Source organism: Dasypus novemcinctus, chromosome 18, assembly GCF_030445035.2.
Source record: "Dasypus novemcinctus isolate mDasNov1 chromosome 18, mDasNov1.1.hap2, whole genome shotgun sequence".
In the NCBI taxonomy this organism is placed as follows: Eukaryota; Metazoa; Chordata; class Mammalia; order Cingulata; family Dasypodidae; genus Dasypus; species Dasypus novemcinctus.
The window spans coordinates 51187151-51213577 of NC_080690.1; the positions used below are offsets into that span (position 1 = coordinate 51187151).

General features: G+C 42.6%; 1 protein-coding gene across 3 annotated transcripts in view; it reads right to left on the minus strand.

The window, feature by feature from the left end:
* CEP89 (centrosomal protein 89) overlaps positions 1–26427 on the minus strand; it is a 129683-nt gene that overhangs the window by 22301 nt on the left and 80955 nt on the right. For 2 of the 3 annotated variants that reach the window (XM_004475109.3, XM_004475112.4), the window contains exons 15-17: positions 17231–17398; positions 16485–16626; positions 11402–11491 (exon numbers count right to left, since the gene is read on the minus strand). In XM_004475109.3, the coding sequence (XP_004475166.1) occupies positions 11402–11491; positions 16485–16626; positions 17231–17398 (400 nt within the window). Of the gene's footprint in view, positions 1–7761; positions 7929–11401; positions 11492–16484; positions 16627–17230; positions 17399–26427 lie in introns of those variants that run through there. The other variant, XM_012518247.3, reaches the window with a different exon arrangement.

Genomic DNA, 26427 nt, shown 5'->3' on the forward strand with positions numbered 1-26427 from the left:
ACCATAACCTTTTCTTCACTCCTTCCCTCCTCTCTGTTCCACCATCCAATTATAGTCACTGATATTGATAAGGGCTTGTGCGTGGGCTTTGTGTGTATTCAGGAATAATATGGGCTGTGTGTGTATTCAAGAATGATATGGGCTGTGTGTACTCAAGCTTACCTAGTTTCCTAAAAGCCCCTAGGCCCCAAGAAACTGAAACCTGATCCAACAAAGAAAGTCTTTTCAGCCAAAACCTCTCCTGGCCCTACCTGTGTGTCTCTTGTAGAAAAGCAACCTGAAAATCCGACTCGGGGATGGGCTTTTGGACGTAAGTCCGCCAGGCCTGGCCAGCTGTTAATAAACCTTCCTTGGCGGCGGACTTGGCCCAGTGGTTAGGGCGTCTGCCTACCACATAGGGGTGCGCGGTTCAAACCCTGGGCCTCCTTGACCCGTGTGGAGCTGGCCCATGTGCAGTGCTGATGCGCGCAAGGAGTGCCCTGCCATGCAGGGGTGTTCCCGCATAGGGGAGCCCCACGTGCAAGGAGTGCGCCCCATAAGGAGAGCCGCCTAGTGTGAAGGAAAGTGCAGCCTGCCCAGGAATGGCGCCACACACGGAGAGTTGACACAACAAGATGACACAACAAAAAAAACCACAGATTCTTGTGCTGCTGACAACAGAACTGGACAAAGAAGATGCAGCAAATAGACACAGAGAACAGACAACCGGGGTGGGGGCGGAGAGGAGAGAGAAATAAATAAATAAATAAATAAATAAATAAATCTTTATAAAAAAATAAATAAACCTTTCTTCTCAGAGAAGGCTAGCATCCTGGTCTTCAATATTGCGCTCACTGAATCCTCTTGACTGCCACACAATATCATTATTTTTGGTATTTATCTTTGTAAACACTAAAATACGCTTAGGCTTTTACTATTTAGATATACTTATGCTCCTACAACTTAATTTTTCAGTGGTAAATATCTTGATATTGTTGAGAAATGAAAATCTCCTGCCCTCACTTCTGTGGATCGGCCTGTGAGGGCATGGCCTTGCAGGAGCATATCAAATAAATAACTCCTGCCCCTATTTCTGTAAATCAGCCTGTGGAAACATGGCCTAACAGAAAGATATCAAATGAGTAACTTCACCACCACCCTCTTCTGTAAATCAGCCCGCAACCTTGTAGCTGCATTCTGTCTCTGTAACCCGCCCCCTCTTGCAAAATTTCGCCTAGCAACGTATTAGCCAATGAACAAAAGTTATGCTGATCCCACCTGAAATCCTATGTAAACCTATGAAAACTAAAAAATAGGGCTCAGAATTTGGAGATTGACTTTCCTCTGGGCCCGGGCAAAATAAAACTGTTCATCCACCTTTTTGGAGTGCCGGTTGTGAGTTTCTATGGTTCAGAACTCCTGGCTTTGCTGTAATAATATTATGTATTACATGTGAAACAATAAGGAATTTATTGTAATATCTACCTTCTTTCTCTCTTTGCCTATCATTTCCCCCCTGGTGGTATTATTTCTACATTGTCAAAAATATTTACATTCTATTCTATTAGCCTTATCCCCACTTTAGGTCTTAGTTCATAATTAAGTGTATCCATTATTAACTTCCAATCCTTTTGCTAAAATTTCCCCAGTCATTTCTTGCTTGCTAAACTAGGTTGACTGATACTTAAGAAAGGCTTATGGAAAAATGTTCCTAGAGTTCTTATGTATTCAAAGCTGTATGAAGGGGAGCTTGGTTGGATGGAAAGACTCTTGGCTCATCCTCCCTTTCCGGAAATTTATGTTATTCCATTGTTCTCTGTCATTCAATACTGCGGTTGAGAAGTGTGATGCCAGTCTGATTTTCTTTCTCTTGGTCTTTGGCCTGGATGTCTGAGGCATTCTCTCTTTATTTTAAAGTCACAAACTGGGATATATCTTGCTGTCAATTTTCTGGGTCCATTTTGGGTCAATTTTTCCTAGGTACACAATGTACCCTTTACATATATAGTCAAATCTTTTTTTTTTTCATCCCTCCCCACCCCGCGGCTTTTTGTTGTTGTTGTTGAGTGCTGTCTGCTCTCTGTGTCCATTTGCTGTGCGTTCTTCTGTGTCTGTATTTAATTTTTTTTTTAAAGATTTATTTATTTATTTAAATTCCCCCCCTCCCCTGGTTGTCTGTTCTTGGTGTCTATTTGTTGCGTCTTGTTTCTTTGTCTGCTTTTGTTTCTTTGTCCGCTTCTGTTGTCGTCAGCGGCACAGGAAGTGTGGGCGGCGCCATTCCTGGGCAGGCTGCACTTTCTTTTCACGCTGGGCGGCTTTCCTCACGGGCGAACTCCTTGCGCGTGGGGGACGCGGGGGACACCCTTGCGTGGCATGGCACTCCTTGCGCGCATCAGCACTGCACATGGGCCAGCTCCACACGGGTCAAGGAGGCCCGGGGTTTGAACCGCGGACCTCCCATATGGTAGACGGACGCCCTAACCACTGGGCCAAAGTCCGTTTCCCTGTATTTAATTTTATTTATCCCCCCCCACCCTTGTGGCTTGTTTGCTGTCTGTTCTCTGTGTCCGTTTGCTGTGCCTCTTTTACGCTTTTGCTTGTCTCTCTCTTCGTTGCATCACTTTGCTGAGTCGGCTCTCTGGGGTGCCTGCGGGTCGGGTGGCACTCCGCGGCGCCCAGGCCAGTGGCTCTCCGCAGCATGCAGGCAACCCTGGGATGCAAACCCAGGGCCTCCATATGGTAGACAGGAGCCCAACTGATTGAGCCACAGTCGCTTCCCCAAATCTTTTTTTTTTTTAAATTTCTCTCCCTTTCTCCCCCCTCCCCAGTTGTCTGTTCTCTGTGTCCAACTGCTTCGTGTTCTTCTTTGTCCACTTCTGTTATTGTCAGTGGCATGGGAATCTGTGTTCCTTTTTGTTGCGTCATCTTGTTGTGTCAGCTCTCCGTGTGTGCAGCGCCATTATTGTGCAGGCTGAACTTTCCTTCATGCTGGGCGGCTCTCCTTACGGGGCGCAGTCCTTGCGCGTGGGGATCCCCTATGCGGGGACAGCCCTGTGTGGCATGGCACTCCTTGCGTGCATCAGCACTGCGCGTGAGCCAGCTCCACATGGGTCAAGGAGGCCCGGGGTTTGAACCGCGGACCTCCCATGTGGTAGATGGACGCTCTATCCACTGGGCCAAGTCCGCTTCCCCCAAATCTTTTTTTAATTTAAGTTTTTATCTTTAAATATTTTCAAACTTACAGGAGAGTTACAAAACTAATACAAACCCCATAAAGAGAAAACTCCAATTTACCTCTACCTCCCAAAAAACAAGATCCACCAATTTTAACATTTTGTTACAATTGCCATGTCATTCTATCTATCCATCAGTCTATTTATCAATCCATTTTCTGAACACTTGAATGTAGATTATATACAGCATGCTCCTTGATCTCTTAATACTGCCATGTAGATTTCCTAAGAACAAGGATATTCACTTATGTAACCACCTTAAGTGATTTATCCATACAATGAGTGTAGAGAGCAGCTCCAGGCTGCCTCCCTGGATCCTTTCTGCACCTATATCTTATCTTGGGAATGTGCGTTTGGCCCTAGGAATTACCCCATTTATAAGGATAGAAATGTCCCCTCTTACCTAGAAAACACTTTCCTTTTGGTCCTGGGCACTGTACTGTACATACAATAGCCAGCAGTTCCATGCCCCAGGAAGGCTTTGACAGCTGTCCCATAGTGTTTCTTAGGGGAACTCTGAACTGCCTTTTGTGCATGGCTAGTTCTAGGATGTTGGTTCTCTCAGGCCACCACCAGATAGACTCTCAGCATGTGCATGAGGGTTTCTCTGCTCCCTCCAGAACTGGGATCAGGGATCTTTACTGGGAGACCCTCTCCGAGCTAAGCCAGTGAGGGATGGGGGAGGAGTCAGCCAGGGCACCATGAGATCCTACTGCTTTTTTTTTTTTTAATCTTTATTTTTATTGTCTTTTTCTTAAAGCTACATAGATCACAAAAAATGTTACATTAAAAAATACAAGAGGTTCCCAAATACCCCACCCCCCACCCCACCCAACCCAACTTCTCTCACATCAACAACCTCTTTCATCATTGTGGCACATTCATTGCATTTGATGAATACATTTTGGAGCACTGCTGCACTGCATGGATTATAATTTACATTGTAGTTTATATTCTCCCTCAGTCCATTCAGTGGGTTATGGCAGGATATATAATGTCTAGCATCTGTCCCTGCAATATCAGTTAGGACAACTCCAAGTCCCGAAAATGCCCCCACATCACATCTCTTCTTCCATCTCCCTGCCCTCAGCAATTACTGTGGCCACTGTCTCCACATCAAAAATACAATTTCTTCCCTAGGGTCACAATAGTTCTATAGTGGAATACCAGTAAGTTCACTCTAATCCATATTTTATTCCTCCATCCTGTGGACCCTGGGATGGCAATGTCCACTCCACCTCTAAATCAAGAAGGGGTTTAGATCCCACATGGCTGATGGATGCAATTCTCCTGCTTGCAGTTGTAGGCACTCTCGGTTCCCTGGTGTGGTGGCTGACCATCTTCACCTCCCTGTTAGCTGACCTGGGTAAGTCCAACGAACTGGAGAGTAGATGTTGCAACTTTGCTCAGGCTCAGGGCCCATCGGGCACATGGCCAATCCAGAGAGTCAAGTCTCCTGAGTATATACCAACCCCAGCACCAACCACAGGTTCAGTAAAAGTGACAGAAGAGGCATGTGTAGAAAGGTCACATCTGAGTCCAACTCCGTCACAGTCAGGAACACAAATTCCAAAGTAGGGCCCACTGACAAGGCACTGAACTCAAGAACTATCTGCCATGACTGTAGAACCTGTGTCCTCCATAGTCCTCAGGAGCACCAGTACCTGGGGTTGTATCTACTTTGGCTGTCTCTGGGATCCTGCTGAGTCATGCATAAACGCGACTCCTCTGATGACTTTCTGACTCATTTTAAAATCTCTTAGCCATATAAACTCATTTGTCTTTACCATTTCCCCCTTTTATTCAAGATCTGTTTGTAGTTGCATCATCAGCTGGTGATTGGTAGTAATCCCTTGATGCCAGGGAGGCTCTTCCCTGGGAGTCATGTCCCACACTGGAGGGAAGGTAATACATTTACATGCTGAGTTTGGCTTAGAGACCTACTGCTTTTAAGTAGATGTTTTCCTGATTCGGTGCTTGCCCTGTTACTACAGTTTATATACTATTTTCTGGAGCTTTGAGAGACATGTTTCTGCCAGTTTTTGCTGGTTGTTCAAAGCTTCTGTGGGGAGGACAAAGCCCTGAAGCATCTCACTCTACCACCTTGATTGGGATGGGACCTCTCCATCTCTAATTTCAGGGAAGTTTTTATGATTATGGTTTGGATCAGATTGAGTCCCATTGTTCTGGTTCCTTGTTTGGGGGGATACCAACTATAGGTATGTTGGTTCTCCCCTGGTTATATTCTGGATCTACTTTTATTTTTTAAAGATTTATTTAACACTCCCCTCTCCCTGTTTTTGCACTTGCTGTCTGCTCTCTGTGTCTATTTGCTGTACATTCTTCTGTGTCTGCTTGTCTTCTCTTTAGGTGGCACTGGGAACCAATTCTGGGACTTTCTGGAGTGGGAGAGAGGTGGAGAGGTGCTCAATCTCTTGCACCACCTCAGCTACCTGGTCAGCTGCATCTCTTACTGTCTTTCCTCTGTGTCTGTTTCATCATCTTGCTGTGCCAGCTCTCTACACAAGCCAGCACACCTTCACCAGGAGGACCTGGGAATCAAACCCTGGACCTCCTATATGGTAGATGGGAGCCACCCAATCATTTGAGACACATCTACTTCCCTATCGGTTTCTACTGAATTATTTTTGTCTTTATTTGTCTTTTCCTTTCTCATTCTATCCCCCATCTCTTGTTGTGCTTTTACATCCTTCTTCTTGTGCTCCTTGTACTTTTGTATACACTTCTGAAATCTCTGCCTTTCTCCTATTTCTTTCCTGTGTTGTGTCAGTTTCCATTTCACGTCCTCGTTTGTTTGGCCATCTCTTCTCAAGGTTCCCATATTTCTGCTTTGTGGTATTTCTTTCTGCCTTTCACTGTTTCATTAAGTTTTACCCATCCACCTAATTATCATTCATTCTGGAGTATAAGTTACAATTTTAATCTGCTTCATGGTAACAATTTTCCAGTGAGTTTTCATCATGTGTAGGAAAGTTATTCATCTATTTTTCTTCAAGCATTTCTGTACAGAGACTACTGAATTCCACTGGGATGAGATTCCTAGGAAGGTGGGGAGCAATGACTGGGCTAGGGTAGCCTTCGAAGCTTCCCACACAATCCCTCTTGTAGCCCCTTCTCTGGCTCTCTGGATCCAGCCTGTTTCAGAAGGGCTTCTGCTGCAGCCCTGAGATTGACAGACCTCATCATGGCCCGTAACATCAAAGGTGACCTTACTTTTAGATGCCATATTTTGCTTGGGTTTCCTGAGATGTTATCTCTGGATTTTCCCAAGCCTTTTCCAGGTCTCTTGTCTATAGTTTCCAAGAGATTCTGCACTGTTTAACCTGTATCCTGTTCATAGTTTTCTCTCTGGGTGGGTTCTTTTTATTATTCCTGTTCAGATCAATGATAATGAGATAGATTTCTAAGACAAGGCTAAATAATCTGAAAATCTGACTTTTTTTTTTTGGAAATAAAAGGCAACAGGAGAAGCAGAAAGAAAAAATACACGCAGAAGGAAACTAAATTACTTACATCTATATAGATTCCTGTTATAAATAGTATGGTGTATTCCTTCTAGCTTTCCTGAGGCAGAGTTGTGATATTTTTTTATACACTGCTTTTGATATGGTGAAATTTTAAAATTGTAAAATAGGTTATTTTTAAAATTCAGTACCTCAAATATTTAGAGAATGCACCCTTATGCCAAGTACTGTTCTGGGTGTCTGAGATATATTATAGAAAAAAAAAACAGAGACAAAAATCCCTGCCTTTTTGAAGACTGCAGTCTGGTCATGGGAGAGAGGCAATAAGCAATAAACATAATAAATAAATTACATAGTCTGTTAGGTGATATAGTCTATGGAATAAACAATAAAGCAAGATAATGAACACCTGAAGTATGGCAGAATGTGTGAATAGCAATTTTAAATAGTCAAGGTATGCCTCATTGATAGGTGACTTGAATGTTTGAAAGGAAAGCATGTAAACCTTACATGAACAATTTAATTAATAATAGTAGCAAATACCATATAGCTATCATCTAATTTAATAGAAATTATCAGTACCCTGGAAGCCCCCATGTGCTCCATCCCCCTATATATAATCATTAATCTCATTTTCTTTTTTTTTTTTTTTTTTTTTTTTTTTAATTTTTTTATTTTTTATTGACTTTGTAATAATATTACATTAAAAATATATATGTGAGGTCCCATTCAACCCCACCCCCCCACCCCCCCTCTCCCCCCCCAACAACACTCGTTCCCATCATCATGACACATCCATTGGATTTGGTAAGTACATCTTTGGGCACCTCTGCACCTCATATACATTGGTTCACATCATGGCCCATACTCTCCTTTATTCCATCATGTAGGCCCTGTGAGGATTTACAATGTCCGGTGATTACCTCTGAAGCACCATCCAGGGCAGCTCCATGTCCCGAAGACGCCTCCACCTCTCATCTCTTCCTGCCTTTCCCCATACCCTTTGTCCATTATGTCCACTTTTCCCAATCCAATGCCACCTCTTCTAAGTGGACACTGGATTGGTTGTGTCCATTGCACCTTTATGTCAAGAGGAGGCTCAGATTCCACCTGGATGCTGGATGCAATCCTCCCATTTTCAGTTGTAATCACTCTAGGCTCCATGGTGTGGTGGTTGTTAATCTCATTTTCGCACTAATCATTTCCTTAGTTTTCTTTTCAGTTTTATAATCTGTGAATGCACCAAACAATTTAGTTTTGCCTGTTTTCAACTTTATATAAATGCAAGCATATTATAGGTACTCATTTGAGTTGTGCTTCTTTCATACAAAATTATGTTTGCAATATCCACCCACATTGTTGTAAATATAACTTGCTCGGTTTCATTGCTATTAGACATTCTTTTAGGAATGTATCACAATTTATCTACCCATTCCACTGCTGATGGATACTGGGTTGTTTTATTTGGGATAATTATTACCAATGCTGGTCTGATCACTTCTTTACATGATTTCTGGTGCACGTGTGCAAATGTGTTCTTGTCTGGAAGATTATATACCCAGAAGAGGAAGATCTGTGGTGTAAGCTGTGTTAATGTTCCAATTTGCTAAAAGTTGAACCACTTTATAGCCCCAACTGCAACAAAGAAGAGTTCCTACTGCTCCACGTCCTTGCCAAACACTATATTATCAGACTTCTAAATTTTTGACCTTTTAGACCTATTTGGTAAAAATCTGTCTTTCCCCTCTGGCCACTTTTAACTTTTAAGATCTTCTTTTTGCCTTCAGTGTTCTGCAGTTTTACTATGATGTACCAAGGTATGGATTTCTTCATATTTATCCTGCTTCGTGTTCCGATCATAACAACTTAGTGAACTTTAAGACTAAACTGGACATATCCTCATTTACTCTAAAACTGTATCAGATATTCACAGTGAGCATTCTTTGATATCAAATTCCTAGAATACTAGACTGCCTCCTAGGAATCTATGATGACATTTTAGATGCCAACACAATTCCAGCAGTTTTTTGGTTATATTAAGTCATTTCTTCTACTGAAAGCCACAGGACAAATCCCCAAGGGTTCTGAGTGTGGTACAAATGCAGGCATTTTTAACTTTCATCTTAACAAATGGACCCTTTCTTCAAAAAGAATGGTGCCTTGAAGGCCCCATTTAAAAATAAGAATGGGGTTGCTCTTGTCCACAGGGGGGAAGAGGAGCCCAGGACTGGTGGTATGGCTGTCCCTGACCACAAAGGGCCACTGCTCATCACAAATGGGAACAGTGACTTTCTGGTGGGTATACTAGTCTCCCCAAATTTAATTAGAGGAGGTGGTCTTTCCTGGAGGAGGCCCAGAAACCAGATCAGGGTAGCTCAGGGACACTGCAAGTGGCAGACCCTACTGGAGACCAGACAGTCCTGAAGAAAGCATCCCTTCCTGTAACAAATGAGAATCAGGAACTACAACCAATACGGCATCCAAAAATTTAACTTTCTTGTTATTTAAGCAATACTTATGAAAAAGAAAAACTAAGTAGGATATAACCTATGTGCATTAAGGATACATATTTGGGTCTGAGAAATTTTAAATCAAATCTTATTTCATTTAGCTTTTTAAAAATAAATAATTCAGGGAAACGGACTTGGTCCAGTGGTTAGGGCGTCCGTCTACCACATGGGAGGTCCGCGGTTCAAACCCTGGGCCTCCTTGACCCGTGTGGAGCTGGCCCATGCGCAGTGCTGATGCGCGCAAGGAGTGCCGTACCACGCAAGGGTGTCCCCTGTGTAGGGGAGCCCCACGCGCAAGGAGTGCACCCGTGAGGAGGGCCGCCCAGCGTGAAAAGAAAGTGCAGCCTGCCCAGGAATGGCGCCGCCTACACCTCCCGTGCCGCTGACGACAACAGAAGCGGACAAAGAAACAAGCAGCAGCAAATAGACACCAAGAACAGACAACCGGGGGAGGGGGGGAAATTAAATAAATAAATAAATCTGTTTTTTAAAAAATAAAAATAAATAAATAAATAATTCAGGGCTAAATCTTATGTTCCCTAATAAACTCACAACATATATTTACTCATATAGATTTTCTTCATCTAATACCACGTACAACCAACCAATGTTTAAAAAAATTTTTTTAAGTTGTTCTCCAACATATTAAATCCCATCGATTTATTTCTCAGCTATCAGGCCCCTTTAATCACTGCCCTACACACACATGCTCTGGAGGGTTGGGGTCTTATTTCCTATGCTTGGAGCTGCCTGCGCTCACAGTACCTTCCTCTCCAAAATCCACAGGTTTTTGGGAAGCAGACATGGCTCAACTGATAGAGCATCTGTCTACCATATGGAGGGTTCAGAGTTCGACCCCTAGGGTCTAATGACCCATGTGGTGAGCTGGCCCACGTGCAGTACTGCTGCGCTCAAGGAGTGCTGTGCCACGCAGGGGCGCTCCCGCATAGGAGTGCCCCATGCGCAAGGAGAGTGCCCCATAAGGAGAGCCGCACTGCATGAAAAAAAAAAAAAGCATAGCCTGCCCGGTAGTGGTGCCACACGCACGGAGAGATGACGCAGCAAGATGATGCAACAAAAAAGAGACAGTTTGGGAAGCAGACTTGGCCCAGTGGTTAGGGCATCCGTCTACCACATGGGAGGTCCACGGTTCAAACCCTGGGCCTCCTTGATCCATGTGGAGCTGGTCCATGTGCAGTGCTGATGCGCGCAAGGAGTGCCCTGCCATGCAGGGGTGTTCCTGCGTAGGGGAGCCCCACGTGCAAGGAGTGCGCCCCATAAGGAGAGCCGCCCAGCACAAAAGAAAGTACAGCCTGCCCAGGAATGGCGCCACACACACGAAGAGCTGACGCAGCAAGATGACACAACAAAACGAAACACAGATTCCCATGCTGCTGACAACAGAAGAGGACAAAGAAACAACATGCAGCAAATAGACACAGAGAACAGACAACTGGAGTGAGAAGGGGGAAGGGGAGAGAAATAAAAAAAAAAAAAGGAGAGAGTTTCCCAGTACCACTGGATAATGCAAGTGGACGCAGAAGAACACACAGCGAGTGGACACAGAGAGCAGATAACTGGGGGAAAGGGGAGAGAAATAAATAAAATAAAATCTTAAAAAACAAAAACAAAATTCACAGGTTTCCTACCTTCAGCCTAGGTTTCTAAGCCTGCTGGCCCTGCCCTCTCTCTGCCCTGCCCAATAAAAACCAGTTTGGCAGCTGGAGCTATGGATGCATTTTCGGGGGAGGAGGGCATCCCGTGGAGACAGGAACACAGATCAGGAGAAGAGTGATGTCAGGTGAGGGAGGGGGTCCAGGGAAGCAGTGAGAATGGCTTTTTTGGGGCAGAGAAGGTGGAGAGTGAAGTCAGTACCAGAGCAAGAAAGGAGCAAGTCCAACACTGCCTCCTACTGAACAAATAAATGCTGGGCTTGATGATACAGTCTGGAGATTTTTCCACATCTGTATTCATTTTTCGTAGTATTTTATTGTACAAATGACCCACAGTTTATTTAATGCGATTAGAGGTATGAGAGGTGCTATTTCTGTCAGCAAAATCCTACACTGCTTTAATCTATGATTAGTGATATATACATACAAACTGTGTCATTTTTTGTACAGAAATCCTCACTCATTAAGTCTTCATTCCCATTTGAAAATGAAATCTCTGAAGTTAAATAATGACCACTTACCTTGACTTTTTCCTCTAACTTTCCCAAGCGAATATTGCCTTCTATTATTTTGTTGAGAACACCATGCTTCTCAGTTTCCAAACATTTAGCCTAAGGAGAAAAGCGAAAAGAAAAATAATGGGCTGAAAGGTTTACAGAAAAAAATTCCTCTGCAAAGGGTCTTACTACTCACAAATGATCCCCACCCTTCCCCTTGTCTTCCCCACCCTGCCTCAGTTTCCCTCACTCCCTGTATGAGGGCTAAGGGCAGAGCTGCAGTCAGCAGCTGAGTCTAGGCAAGGCAGGGAGCCGCATGCTGGGTGCCCCTCCTGGCACAGATGGGACAGCTGAGCCCCCCGACAAGGGGAAAGCAAGAGGTCATAAGGACTTCCAGAACACTTTTCTAGAGGAATACACTCTTTCGATCATATCCAAGGACTAAGCACCAAGATATGAATAACGTTTTAAACTTGGCAGGTGTGAATGGTTATGAAATTAAGGATGACAATATGAAATACATCAACACAAAGTGCTGTTCTCTCAAGCCAAACCTGATGGGCAGTTTATATCCAAGAGGGTTGTCACTGAAAGTTGAATGATTCAGATTAATATCCAAGTAGGAAATGAACTACTACAAATGATCAATTAACTATTTCAAATGCTAAAATTAAAAAAATAAGAAAGTAAAGGCGAGGGGGAAGCGGCTGTGGCTCAATCAGATGAGCTCCTGTCTACCATATGGGAGGCCCTCGGTTTGTGTGCCGGGGCCTCCTTGTGAAGGCAGGCTTGCTCGCATGTTGCGGAGCAACACCCAGCCTGTAGATGTCACAGAGCCGACTCAGCAAGGTGACGCAACAAAAAGAAGGGAGACAAGTGAGAACACAGAGGGGCCTGCAGCAAATGGACACAGAAAGCAGACAGCAAGCAAGGCGCAAGGGGGGGAGGGGAAATAAACAAAACAATTCATAGAATAACGTACAGCAAATGGACAGAGTAGACAGCCCACAAAAAGCCACAAAGGGGGCAGATTAAAAAAAAAAAAAAAAAAGTAAGGTGAGATGTTCTTCCAAGGTAGGCTAGTGGTGACAGTTTGCTTTTCCAGATAAGAAAAGTATGATAGTTAAATGACTTGCCATAAATTATAAGAAAAACCTATTCTAAATGGAAGGTTAGAAATTAGGATGCCAATGTCTAAGGTTATTGTGTTTCCCACAGAAATGTGAGAAATGAAAGATGCTAAAACAGCATTTGGGGGATTTTTTTTTAAGATTTTTGTTTATTGTCTTTTTAAAAAAGATAAATAGATGACACAAAACATTACATTAAAAAACATAAGAGGGAAACGGACTTTGGCCCAGTGGTTAGGGCGTCCGTCTACCACATGGGAGGTCCGCGGTTCAAACCCCGGGCCTCCTTGACCCGTGTGGAGCTGGCCATGCGCAGCGCTGATGCGCGCAAGGAGTGCCGTGCCACGCAAGGGTGTCCCCGCGTGGGGGAGCCCCACGCGCAAGGAGTGCGCCCCGTGAGGAGAGCCGCCCAGCGTGAAAAGAAAGAGCAGCCTGCCCAGGAACGGCGCCGCCCACACTTGCCGTGCCGCTGACGACAAGAGAAGCGGACAAAGAAACAAGACGCAGCAAATAGACACCAAGAACAGACAACCAGGGGAGGGGGGGGACATTAAATAAATAAATAAGTCTTAAAAAAAAAAAACAAAAAAAAAAACATAAGAGGTTTCCATATACCCCACTCCTCACCCCCACCCCGCTCCTCCCACATCACCACCCTCTTTCATCAGTAAGGCACATTCATTACATTTGGTGAATACATCCTGGAGCATGTAAACTACTCCCCCAGTCTATCCAGTGGGTTATGGAAGGATATACAATGTCCTGCATCATCATCCAGGACAACTCCATGTCCTGAAAATGCCCCATATCACACCTCTTCCTCCCTCTCCCTGCCCTCAGCAATTCCCGTGGCCACCATCTCCACATCAATGATATAATTTCTTCCACTGCTAGAGTCACAACAGTTCTATAATAGAATATCAGCAAGTCCACTCCAATCCATATCATATTATATTCCTCCATCCTGTGGACCCTGGGATGGTGATGTCCACTCCACCTCTAAACTGAGACAGGGCTTAGATCCCACATGACTTATGGATGCGATTCTCCTGCTTGCAGTTGTAGACACGCTTAGTTCCATGATTTGGTGCTTGACCATTCTCAACTCCCCATCAGCTGACCTGCGGAGATCCAATGACCCAGAAAGTAGGTGTTGCAACTCTGCTGAGGCTCAGGGCCCAGCTGGCACATGGACAGTCCAGAGATTCAAGTCTCCTGGGCATACACCAACCCCAGAGCAGGATTAGAAATTAGGATGCCAATGTCTACGGTTATTGTGTTTCCCACAAAAGTGTGAGAAATCAAAGACGCTAAAACAGCATTTGGGGAATTTTTAAGTTATTTGTAGCCCTAGGTTATCAGTGGAAACTTCACGAAGCGGAGTGGAGTGGCTCCATCCACTTCCCTCTGGGAGGTGGGAGTGGGGGTGGCATCTTTACAAGGTCTAAAAGGTCAGGATATGATAAGGCGGGAGTGCATGCCTCAAAGTCCCAGGACAGGGTGGAGACAGGCAGAAACACTGATGCCACCCTAGACCCAGGTGGAGCAGGTGGCCATGGAGCTTCAAGGTCAAGGAGATATGTCCACCTTGGGCCCAGTCACGCAGGACCAGAGCACCCTGCCTGGGCACCTCTCCGTGTGGACAGCAGTGTCTGTGCGTCCACAGGGGTCCCTCGAGGCACCCGGAGGCAGGGTGGGATGTGGGCAGCTCTCACATCCTACATTTCAGAGGCAACGATGAGGGGATCGGAGAATTCTAAACTGGAGCCTGGCTCAAGGCAGGAGGAGAGAACACATTGAATGAACATTCAGTTGGCTCCATTTGTGGCTCTAAACATTTGGACCCACAGGATGTGGGCTTCCTTTGCATTTCCAGCCCAGGAATGCGCCTAAGGGAGCCTCTGGGGGTCAGCCTCCTGGGGGCTGGGGAGAGTCTCGACTTCATCCTTGAGGCCTGTGATGCCTGCATCCCAGGGCTGGGGGATCTGCTCAGGCCCCATGCCTAGGATGTCTTCGCACTTACAGGAGCCCCGACAAGGGGCATGTGGTGGGCGGGTCTCCAGGAACATTTACAGGATGAATGAGTTGGCTTGGCACTTTACATTTTTTAAAATGCCTCTGCTTTGCCCCCTCAATATCCCTGTGGAAGCGGACATGGCTCAGCCGATAGAGCGTCTGCCTACTATATGGGAGGGTCCAGGGTTCGATCCCCAGGGCCTCCTGACCCACGTGGTGAGCTGGCCCACAGGCAGAGCTGCTGCACACAAGGAGTGCTGTGCCACGCAGGGGCACCCCCGTGTGGGGGAGTGCACCCTGCAAGGAGAGCTACCCCGTTTAAAGAAAGCACAGCCTGCCCAGGAGTGGCGCTGCACACACAGAGAGCTGACGCAGCAAGATGATATAACAAAAAAGAGATGCAGTTTCCTGGTGCCACCGAGGGTGCAAGTGGGCACAGAAGAACGCACAGCGAGTTGACACAGAGAGCAGACAACGTGGGGTGGGGGGGGGAATAAATAAAAATAAATCTTAAAAAAATATATATATCCCTGTGGGTCAGCCCAATAGGCATAGCAGAGGAGGACGTGGGTGCTTTGTACTGCTGCCAAAAACTGCAGGGTTTATTTTGGCCAGGATAGCAACCTCTCAGTAGGGGACCCCTGGGTTAGAAGGTCTGAAGGCTTTTATGGCTCCTAATGTGCTCCCTGATTGCTTCCTAAAATACCCAAGGAAGGGCTTAGAAATCACCAGCATTGTATGACCAGGCTCACCATACTTCTACCAGCAGGTGTTACAATTTTAAAAATATGTAATTTTTGTAACATTAACATTTTTCCAGAATGGTATCTCATGATAGGTTTAATTTGTATTTATTTTATTAAAAGTACTTTCCCTAAGAGCTGCAGACTACTTATATTTCCTCTTATATAAAAAAGAGCTAAAATTCTTTGTGGTTTTCCCCTGGAGGAACTTAGTAACTTTCTAACAAATGGGAGGAAGCTCGCAACCTACCTGGACAGATTCCCCACACTTCATTTACCCTGAAGAAGGGCCATTACTTTCCAGTTTGCCAGCTTCTACCTCTCAGAAAGCCTGCTGGTTTCTTTTGCAATGACATCCATTACGCTATTACTTCTAATTCATTATTACAAGAGATTTGTAATCTTGCTTAAAGAAACAAGCTTAAATGTACATAAACAATATGTGTTCAATGTAGGAAAATGATAAAATGCAGATAAGTAGAAAGGTTTTATTTTTAAGTCACTTGTAATTCCACCACTTGGAGATAACTCACTGTTAACATTTTGGGGTAAATTCTTTCTGACTTTTTTCAGTGCATGGAATCATTTGGCATATATAAATGGATACAGATTTATGGTTCTGATCATCTGTCTTCTTTTACTCCGCAATATTCTGTCGACATTTTTTCATATCAGTGCATAGGTATCTGGAATCATATCCACAGCCTCCTTCCCAATGGCTGCGGAGAGCTCTGCCATCCAGGCCTATCATTAATTTCCTCAATCAATTATCCACCTTGGGACTGGTGCTACTATCAACAGTGCTGGGGTGAATACCAAGGTGGTGGCCTTTTGTGCCCTTTTAAAGTATTTCCTTAGGATGAACTCTAATTAATTTCTCCATAATTCTCATTTTTCATCTTCAAACAGGGAAAATACTAGCTTTACAGAGAGTAGAAATGCATTTGTAGGTATACTAAATGGCGCCTCTTCCTACTGAGTTGAATGGACTAATTCTACAATTTTACTTTCTCAAAGGTCATTTGCCATTTATTTAAAAGTTTGGGGTATTCAACCTTTCAAAAAATGTTTTTCCCTCATGATTAAACAATAAAATTTTGGGTAATTTGAAATTTTGCAGTTGAAATTTCAACAGATGAAATTTTTCATGGATCTGTTTTTTAAAAAAGTTGGCATATTAACTTGCAGTTTGCTTGGAATAACTTTGAGACAACTTACCAAACACATAAGATTGTCACGTTCCTGAGTTATATTCTCTGCCAGTCCAACAAGATTTGCCAAGTACTGGTGAGCAGACATTTCATTCTCCATAGCTTTTTCCACCTGCTTCTTGAGGATTTCAATTTTCTTCTGAGCTCTCCTATAGAGTTCGCCCAGATGGTGGAATAAAAAACTCATTAGCCAGAATGGCAAGACATAGTGAATATCTGTACTATCGAAATATCAAGCGTGTTAGCATTTAAATGTAATTTTTCAGCCACCTAAATCTTTTAGGTGTCAAGGAGAGAAGTAATTGAATTTAATTTTAAATCAATAATGACTGACTTCAAATCAAAATAGCATGAATCACAAAATGCTTAACCAATCAATAGGCTAATTATATATTATTCTAGAAATTTTTGGCTCATGTTCTAAAAGATAATTCTGAAAAAAGAGAGATCCTGTAATCCCAAAGATTTTTGGAAAGTGTTTAGGAAAACGCTTCTAGAACTTTCAGTCTCAGGGTCATCATTATGACTGTCAGTTACCTTTGATTTACAGACTTGAGAAATGTTGGTTAATGCTGGTCAACAGAAAAGCTTTTACTGTACTTATATTCTGATATACAATGACCTCAGTAACCCTTTTCCATTTTATAGCCTCTATTAGAAAAAGAAAAGATAAAGGAAATGAAACAAAACATTTTGTGTGTGTGTATATATATACATGTATATATAAACAGCTCAAGAAAAAAATAAATAAACCTGTTTCTTTTCTGTGCTGTTTCAAGTTCAGCTTCCAGTGCTTTGCTTTTAACTGTCAAATTGTTCTTCTCTAAAAGCAGGCTCTTTTTCTGCACTTGCAGGACTGTCAGCTTTTCCATCAGTTCTTCCATCTCAGCATTTCCTTTTTCTTCTTCCTTCTGTAACTGGCTGAAGGAGAAAAATATCACAAGGCATGAATCCAGTATAACAAGTCTTAAATAAGGCAGTCACTACCAGACATGTGACAAACACCAGCCCTCTGGCTCCTGAGTGGATCACTTGGAAGGCCTCCATACAAACATCTTCCACTCCCAGCCCTGAGAGAGCCTGGGCTTCAGCATTTAGAGGAGTGGAGATGGTGTGGCTGACACACTTCTTTGATGAAATCTGACCTCTAATCCCTTTTATTGCCCACATTTTTGCTTATGTCTGTATCTTTGTTATTTATTTATACCCTACTCCTTCCAGAAGTAACGGAAGACTGCTAGATTTTTATGATAAAACATAAACAAAAAATCAAGAGTGGGTATACAATTTCAATGTATAATTCCGGCAAAATCATGCTTGAGAAAAGGCTTCTCTCCTCGTTAGTGTTCTCAGTCAACTTCCAGGCAATAACAGGACTGACTAGATGGGACCGTGGACATGGCTGCTGCCCTGCATTCTGAGAGATGAGGTCTCTGGGTACTACGTGGGGTTTCCTTCATGTCTTGCTGGGTAACTGGGGAACAAGTCTCAGGTTGCATGTTTTTCGGGTCCTCACTTCTCATAAAATTTCAATTAATTTGGCCTGGGTTGGCTTTCTGAACACCCAGTCAGGAATTTTCCAGATCGTTTCTAATTTACTGTGAGCCTGAGCATTCTAGTGAGTCACAGAGCACAGGACGCACCTAGACAAAAACCACAGAATTATCTTTTCATTTGTCTTTCTCTTCACTGTCTTTTGTTTTGATTTTTAAATTTTATTTTAACTAATTTTTGCCAAGGTTAATATATCTACCTACTACCAAATCAACCAGGACAGAAGCTCACAATGAAAAGGAGCCAAAGACAATAGGAAATGTTGGGAAAGTGTGGGTGGGAGTACACAGCCACCTCAGAGAGCAATATGGCAACATGTAGAAAATACATTTACTTCATGGCCCAACAATGCTTCTTTTTTTTTTTTTTAGATTTTTATTTATTTCTCTCCCCTCCCCCCCGCCCCAGTTGTCTGTTTTCCTTGTCCATTTGCTGCATGTTCTTTTCGTCCACTTCTGTTGTTGTCAGTGGCACGGGAATCTGTTTCCTTTTGTTGTGTCATCTTGCTGTGTCAGCTCTCCGTGTGTGCAGCACCATTCTTGGGCAGGCTGCACTTTCTTTCGCACTGGGTGGCTCTCCTTATGGAGTGGTGCATTCCTTGAGTGTGGGGTTTCCCCACGCGGGGACACCCCTGCGTGGCACGACACTCCTTGCGCACATCAGCACTGCACATGGGCCAGCTCCACACAGGTCAAGGAGGCCCGGGGTTTGAACTGCAGACCTCCCATGTGGTAGGCAGACGCCCTAACCACTGGGCCAAGTCTGCTTCCCAACAATGCCTCTTCTAGGTATGTATTCTAGGGAAACTTGCACAGATTTGCAAAATATGACATGTATAAGAATGATTACTGTAGTACTGTTGACAGGAGCAAATGTAAAAACAACTTAGATTTCCATTACATAGGCTAGGTAAAATGTAGTATTTCATTTGAGGAATACCACTATGCAGCAGTGAAAAAGAACAAATTGTATATCTATTTCTACATGGAAAGATGTTTTGAAAAAAATGAAAAAAAAAATCAAGATGCACAATGATACTAAGTATGAATTATGAAAACTTAAAATGTACCAAGAACTATATGCCACTCATGGGAATATATGTAAAACTAAAAAATAGATTGGAAATATAATATCAAGCTTATGATAATGTTTGCTTTTGGCAAGCTGGGGAAAAATGGGACTTGGATATTGGTTTAAAGGGACTTGAGGGAAACGGACTTTGGCCCAGTGGTTAGGGCGTCCGTCTACCATATGGGAGGTCCGCGGTTCAAACCCCGGGCCTCCTTGACCCGTGTGGAGCTGGCCATGCGTAGCGCTGATGCGCGCAAGGAGTGCCGTGCCACGCAAGGGTGTCCCCCGCGTGGGGGAGCCCCACGCGCAAGGAGTGCGCCCGTGAGGAAAGCCGCCCAGCGCGAAAAGAAAGAGCAGCCTGCCCAGGAATGGCGCCGCCCACACTTCCCGTGCCGCTGACGACAACAGAAGCGGACAAAGCAACAAGACGCAGCAAATAGACACCAAGAACAGACAACCAGGGGAGGGGGGGGGGAATTAAATAAATAAATAAATCTTTAAAAAAAAAAAAAAAAAAAAAAAAAAGGGACTTGAGTTTTATTTCTAACAAGGTATTTCTTAGAGTAAACAAAAAAGATTGTAAACAATTAGAAAAAAGAATTTAACAGCTGTTAATTCTGGGTTGGGGAGGGAGGAATAGATGTTGTTTTTTAATGTTAAAATAAATGTTCCTTAATCCATTCCCAGGTCCCACTCTTCAAAGGAAAACTCCACTGACCATTTCCTCTGCTGGTTAAAAAAAAAAAAATCACTATTTAAAATCTGTAAATTGTAAAATATAACACATATACGGAAAAGTATATAAAAGATAAATGTACATTTTAATGAATAAAGTGAACATCCATGTAATTTCCAGGTAGGGTAAGGACAAACATAGCAAGTATTCCCAGATACTGCCCACGTGTCCCTCCCCAATCACAGACACCCTCCTGACTAGTCCTTACAGTGTTAGCATATATACCTGCATTGCTAAGGCTTAGTTTAGTTTTGCCAGTTTTTGAATCCTATATAAAGGGTATCAAGATGCACAATAGGTACACAAAAGGACTCTATGTACTTTAGCGTCCTTATGCCTCCCAGACTCATCCATCTTTCTGTATGTATGGCAGCATTTTGTTCATTTCCAATGCAGTTGAATATTTCATTGTATTACTACATCACACCTATTTATCTGTTCTCCTGCTGATAGTCATTTGGGCTGTATTCTGCACAAATCCCTAGGGCAGTGCTACTCCAAGTATGTCCTCAGATCAGTGTCAGTTTGCCAACTCTTGTTACTTGTGCACAAGAAGAGGAGTACAGAAATTGAATCTGGCTTTGAAACCCTGAATGCAATGACATTGTTGTGACATCCAAGGGTGAGATTAGTAGCCTTGTTTTGCTGAACAGGGTGTGAACTTGGGTGCTGTCACATATGTATGCAGACTGCATGTACTGGGGCCACATACTTCTCCCACGAATTGGAAAAAATAATCCACACATGAGTTTAAGGTTAGCTTGACAGTTGTAACTTAAAAGCACGAAAATCCAGAATTCACTTCTTTCATCAAAAAAATAATCTATCATTTTCTTGGATAAACTGTTAAACTGGCTGATGATAATGGGTTAAAGATGACTACTGAAAATAAAAATCTCTGCTTCCAGCCAAGAGAGAGTGAGCAAGACCAGATTAGTCCTTCAACTATAACACCAGGCAATATGAAACAACAGTTTTCAGACTTTGGAAATATGCATTGCAGGGTTTTGATCTCTGACAGACCGGAAACAAACAAGGTAATACTATAATTGCCCCAGCTTTCCTGCCTGGAGGCAGTTTCTAAACTGCAGCATGGGGAGAAAAAAACCCTAACAGAACCCAGCGGACTTGCTGAATTGAGGAGGCAGAAGGCAGAGACCAGGGAGGCCAAGGAAGCTGGAATTTGTGGGGCAGAGAGATTATCAGAGAGGAGATTTTACAGGGAAAGAGAGCTGAGCTCTAGAGATCTGCAGGGAGTCATCACAAGTCTTTGGCTGGTCAATGACCTGTGCAAGAGTGAGAGGAAACTACCAAGATGAGGGAAAGAACCCCTAGGAATAGATTAATTCTAGGGGCTCACACAGAAACAGGAATAGGAAGGAAATAACCAGCCAGAGTAGAAAGACCTTAAAATATACAGAACAAGGGACAGGAACTTCAGAAGTGGTGGGGTAGGTTAGTCCTAGACTAAAGGAGGCTTTGGTCCCACCCTAACAAAAGCAAACTTTGGAAGGACCCAACTAATCTCTAATAAGTTAACTGTACACCAGAACAAAATCTAAAACTAATTAAAGGAATACAAAAAACCCAGCCCAATAATATAAAATCTACAATAATGAGCATCTAATAAAACATTACGAGGCAGGGAATAAACAAGAAAATATAATGCAAAGTTGGGAGGAAAAAAATCAACAGAACAGATCCAGAAGCAAGAGAGACGGCGGCATGGACGAAGGTTTGAAACTGCTGTTATAACTATGCTCCATATATTCAAGAAGGTAGAGAAAACAGAGCATGAGGAGAGAAATGGAAAATTATTAAAAAGACAAGTGGATCTTCTAGAGATGGAACAAAACAATATATGAAGTGAACAACACACTGGATAGGAATTAAAGCAGATTAGACACTACAGAATAAAAGATTAGTGAATGTGAAGACACAGCAATAGAAACTATAAAAAATGAAGCCCAGAGCAAGACTTGAATTGATATTATTCCAAAGATACAGAAATAGTCAAAAAGCATATGAGGGAAGTGGGTTCGGTTCCTGGTGCTTCCTAAAGAAATAAAGAAGATGAACAGACACAAAAAGGGCAAACAACAAAAGCATAAGGAGAAATAAATAAATCTTAAAAACAAAAACAAAAACACATGAAAAGACGTTCAACATCATTAGCCAGAAGGGAAATTCAAATTATTAGGGAAATACCAATCAAAACCACAGTGAAAACCATCTCACACCCACTAGAAAAGCGACTAATGAAAAATAATAATAACAATCAATGTTGGAGAGGATGCAGAGAAACGGGAACACACATTCATTGTTTTAATTGTTGGTGGGAACATAAAACGGTGCAGCTACTGTGGAAAACAGTTCAGCAGTGTAATAGTTTGAAGTTTTTTGCGGATCCCAGAAAAGATCATGTTCTTAAGCTAACCCATCTCCATAACAAAAAAATGCAAGGTGAAGCAGCGAGTGGTAATGCAGAAGCTGCAGCAAGTTATCCAGAAGATCAGAAGATCTAGCTAAGATCACCGATGGAGGTGGCTAGACTGAACAACTGATTTCCAATGTAGATGAAACAGCCTTCTATTGGAAGAAGATGCCATCTAGGACTTTCATAGCCAGAGAGGAGAATTCAGTGCCAGGCTTCAAAGGACAGGTCTCTTGTTTGAGACATAATGCTATTGCACACTTGAATGACTACAGTGTAGTGTAAACATAACTTGCTCATGCAACTCACTTTATTGCGATGTTTGCTTTGTTGAGGTGGTCTGGAACTGAACCCACTGTACCTCCGAGGTATGCCTGTACTAGGTGTCTCAGTGTGCCAGCCCTGCTGTAACAAAGCACCTCATTCTCATTGTTTAAAGTTGCCTTTAAACAACACTAACTTATTGTCTCATAGTTCTGGAGGCTAGAAATCCAAAATGAGCGTAGTGTCGTCTTTCTCTGAATCAGTCATCTCCCTCTCTGTTCAAATGTCTTCTCCTTACAAGGGTTCTAGTCATATTGGGTTAGGCCCACCCTAATCCAGTTTGGTGTCATCTTAACTGACAACATCTTCAAAGACTCTATTTAGAAATAAGTTCATATTCACAGCAAAGTTAGGACGTGGACGTGGCTTTCTGGAGGACACAATTCAAACCATTACACTAGTATATACAAATTTTAAAATACAGTTGGGGGTAGTGGACATGGCTCAAGCAGTTGAGTGCCTGTTTCCTACATGGGAAGTCCCGGGTTCAGTCTCCAGTGCTTTCGAAAAACAAATAAACAAAACAACAAACAAATGAAAAGACCTAAAACTTAAGGGAGCTGAAGTGACTCAGAGGCTGAGTGCTGGCTTCCCACATATAAGCTCCCAGGTTCAATCCCCAGCCCTGGTACCTCAAAAACAAACAAAAACCAAAAATCCAACACTTGGTGAATTGAACCTTTTATCTCCACGAATTGACCCACTTCAGGAAGTAATGTTTATTATCTTTTCTTTTGGCTTATATTTCAATATTTTATCTTTTACTGCCTTGTTACTTTTTAGCCTTTCTATATCTTTATGCTTTAGATATGAATCTTAAACAAAACAAAAAACAGAGCTGCTTTTCATTTTGTCCAGGCTGACAATCTTTGTCTTTTACCGGAAGTATTTAGCATTTAGCATTTAGTGTTTCTAAATGCTGATATATTTGGGTTTAAACCTAACATTTTATTTTGCATTTTCTATTTTCCCCACTTCTGCTACCTTTTATTTTACTGTCTTTTCTTGTCTTATTTTAAAGCATTCCTTCTTTCCCTATACTGGTGTAGAAGTTATATATAGATACACATACAGTTTCTAGAAGTTCATTATGCATAATTAATTTTCAAATTATAAAATGAATACCTTCATCTTCTTTTGACCTAGAACATGAATGCCATTTATCCCTGCCCTGATTATATGCTATTATGAATTCTATGTATTTTTATTTTTTTTAAAGATTTATTTATTTTATTTAATTCCCCCCTCCCCCGGTTGTCTGTTCTCTGTGTCTATTTGCTGCGTCTTGTTTCTTTGTCCGCTTCTGTTGTCGTCAGCGGCATGGAAAGTGTGGGCGGCGCCATTCCTGGGCAGGCTGTACTTTCTTTCGCGCTGGGCGGCTCTCCTTATGGGTGCACTTCTTGCACGTGGGACTCCCCTACGCGGGGGACACCCCTTCATGGCGCGGCACTCCTTGCGCGTATCAGCACTGCGCATGGGCCAGCTCCACACAGGTCAAGGAGGCCCAGGATTTGAACCGCGAACCTCCCATGTGGTAGACGGACGCCCTAACCACTGGGCCAAGTCCGTTTCCCTATGTATTTTTAAATTCCAAAAGACATTATCATTATTGTTTTATAGAATCAATGTTTATTTACATTACCTACGTATTTACCAGTCTTTTACTCTTAGATCCTTCTTACTTCTCAGACATTCATTTTCCTCTCCATGAATTAGATCCTCCTTTAGAATTGCCTTTAATGTAGGTCTGTGACTGTGGTTGGTGCTGGGGTTTAGTGTATACTCAGGGGACCTGAATCTCTGGACTGTCCATGTGATAGCCAGGCCCTGAACCTCAACAGACTTGTAACTCCTATCCTCTGGTTTATTGGACTTACCCCAGCCAGCTAACAGGGAAGTGAAGAAGGTCAACCACCACACCAGGGAGCCAAGAGTGCCTACAACTGCAAACAGGAGAACTGCATCCATCATCCAAGTGGAATCTAAGCACCCTCTTGATATAGAGGTGGAGTGGACATAGCCATCCCAGGGTCCACAGAATGGAGGACTGGAGTATGGATTGGAGTGGACTTGCTGATGCTCTATTCTGGAATTGTTGTGATTAGTGATGGAAGTAATTGTGGCGCTGAGGTGGAGAAAGTGGCCATGATGGCTGCTGGGAGTGGGGAGTGGGAAGAAGAGATGTGATGTGGACATATTTTCAGGACTTGGAGTTGTCCTGGGTGGTACTGCAGGGATAGTTACTGGACATTGTGTGTCCTCCAATGGCCCACTGGGTGGACTGGGGGAGAGTGTAAACTTAAATGTGGACCATTGACCATGTGGTGCAACAGTGCTCAGAGATGTGTTTACCGAGTGCAGTGAGTGTTCCATGATGTTGGAGGAGGTGGTTGTTGTGGGAGGAGTGGGGTGAGGGGGGTGGGGGGGTTTTTTAATGTAACAGTAAAAAATAAAGACAAAAAAAAGGAGAAAAAATAATGTAGGTCTGTGAGTCATAACACTCATTTTTGTTTGAAATTATCCTTATTTTGCTTTCACTCTTTTTTTTTTTATAACTGCTTTACTGAGATGTAATTATCTTACCATACAATTCATCCACTTAAAGTGTACAGTTCAGTGGTTTTTGTTATATTCACAGATATGTTCAACCACAGTCAATTTTAGACATTTTCACCTTCTCAAGAAGAAACCCTGTACTTTTCAGATAGCACAGCCCTGTCCCTTTATCTCTCACTGCACCACCCCCCTCCAGCTATAGACAACCACTAATCTACTACGTTTCTATAGATTTCCCTAATCTGGACTTTTATATGAATGGAATTATATAATAGATGGTCTTTTATGATTGGGTTCTTTTATTTAGTCTAATGTTTTTAAGGTTCAGCGAACATGTTGTAGCATGTATTAGTACTTCATTAATTTTTATGGCAAAATACTATTCCATCATATGGATATACCTCATTTTCTTTATCCACTCATCCATTGATATTTGGATATTTGGGTTGTTTCTACCTTTTGGCTATTATGAATAATGCTACCATAAACATTAGTGTTCAAGTTTTTGTGTGTGGTCATGTTTTTATTTCTCTTTGAGTATACACCTAGGGATAAAATTGCTGGATCATATGGTAACTCTATGTCTAATCATTTGAGAAACTATGAGATTGTTTTCCAAAGTGGCTACACTATTTTACATTCCCATCGATTTCTCCACCCCTCCCTAACATTTGTAATTACCTGATTTTTATTCTAGCCATCCTGGTGGGTAGGGCGTAGAATCATGTTGTGGTTTTGATTTGCATTTCCCTGAAGACTAATGCTACTGAACTTCTTTTTATGGGTTTATTGGTCATTTGTATATCATCCCTGGAGAAATGTATATTCAGATCTTTTGCCCATTTAAAATACTGGATTAATTTTATTATTCAGTTGTAAGAGTTCTTTATATATTTTGGATATATTATAAATAAAGTTCCTTACCAGACACAGAATTTGCAAAAACATTCTTCCGCTATGTGGGTTGCCTTTACCCTATAAGGTATCCTTTGTTGTTTTTTTTTTAAGATTTATTTCTCTCCCCTATAAGGTATCCTTTGAAGCATAAAAGATTTTAATTTTGTGAAGTCCAATTTATCTGTTTTTTTTCTTTTATTGCCTGGGCTTTTTTTGTCATAACTAAGAATTCACTACCAAATTCAAGATCATAAAGGTTTACCCCTATTTTTTTTCTTCTAAGGGTTTTATAGTTTTAGTTCTTCATATTAGATCTTTGGTCCATTTTGAGTTAATTTTTATACATGGTGTGAGGTAGAGGTCCAACTTCATTCTTTT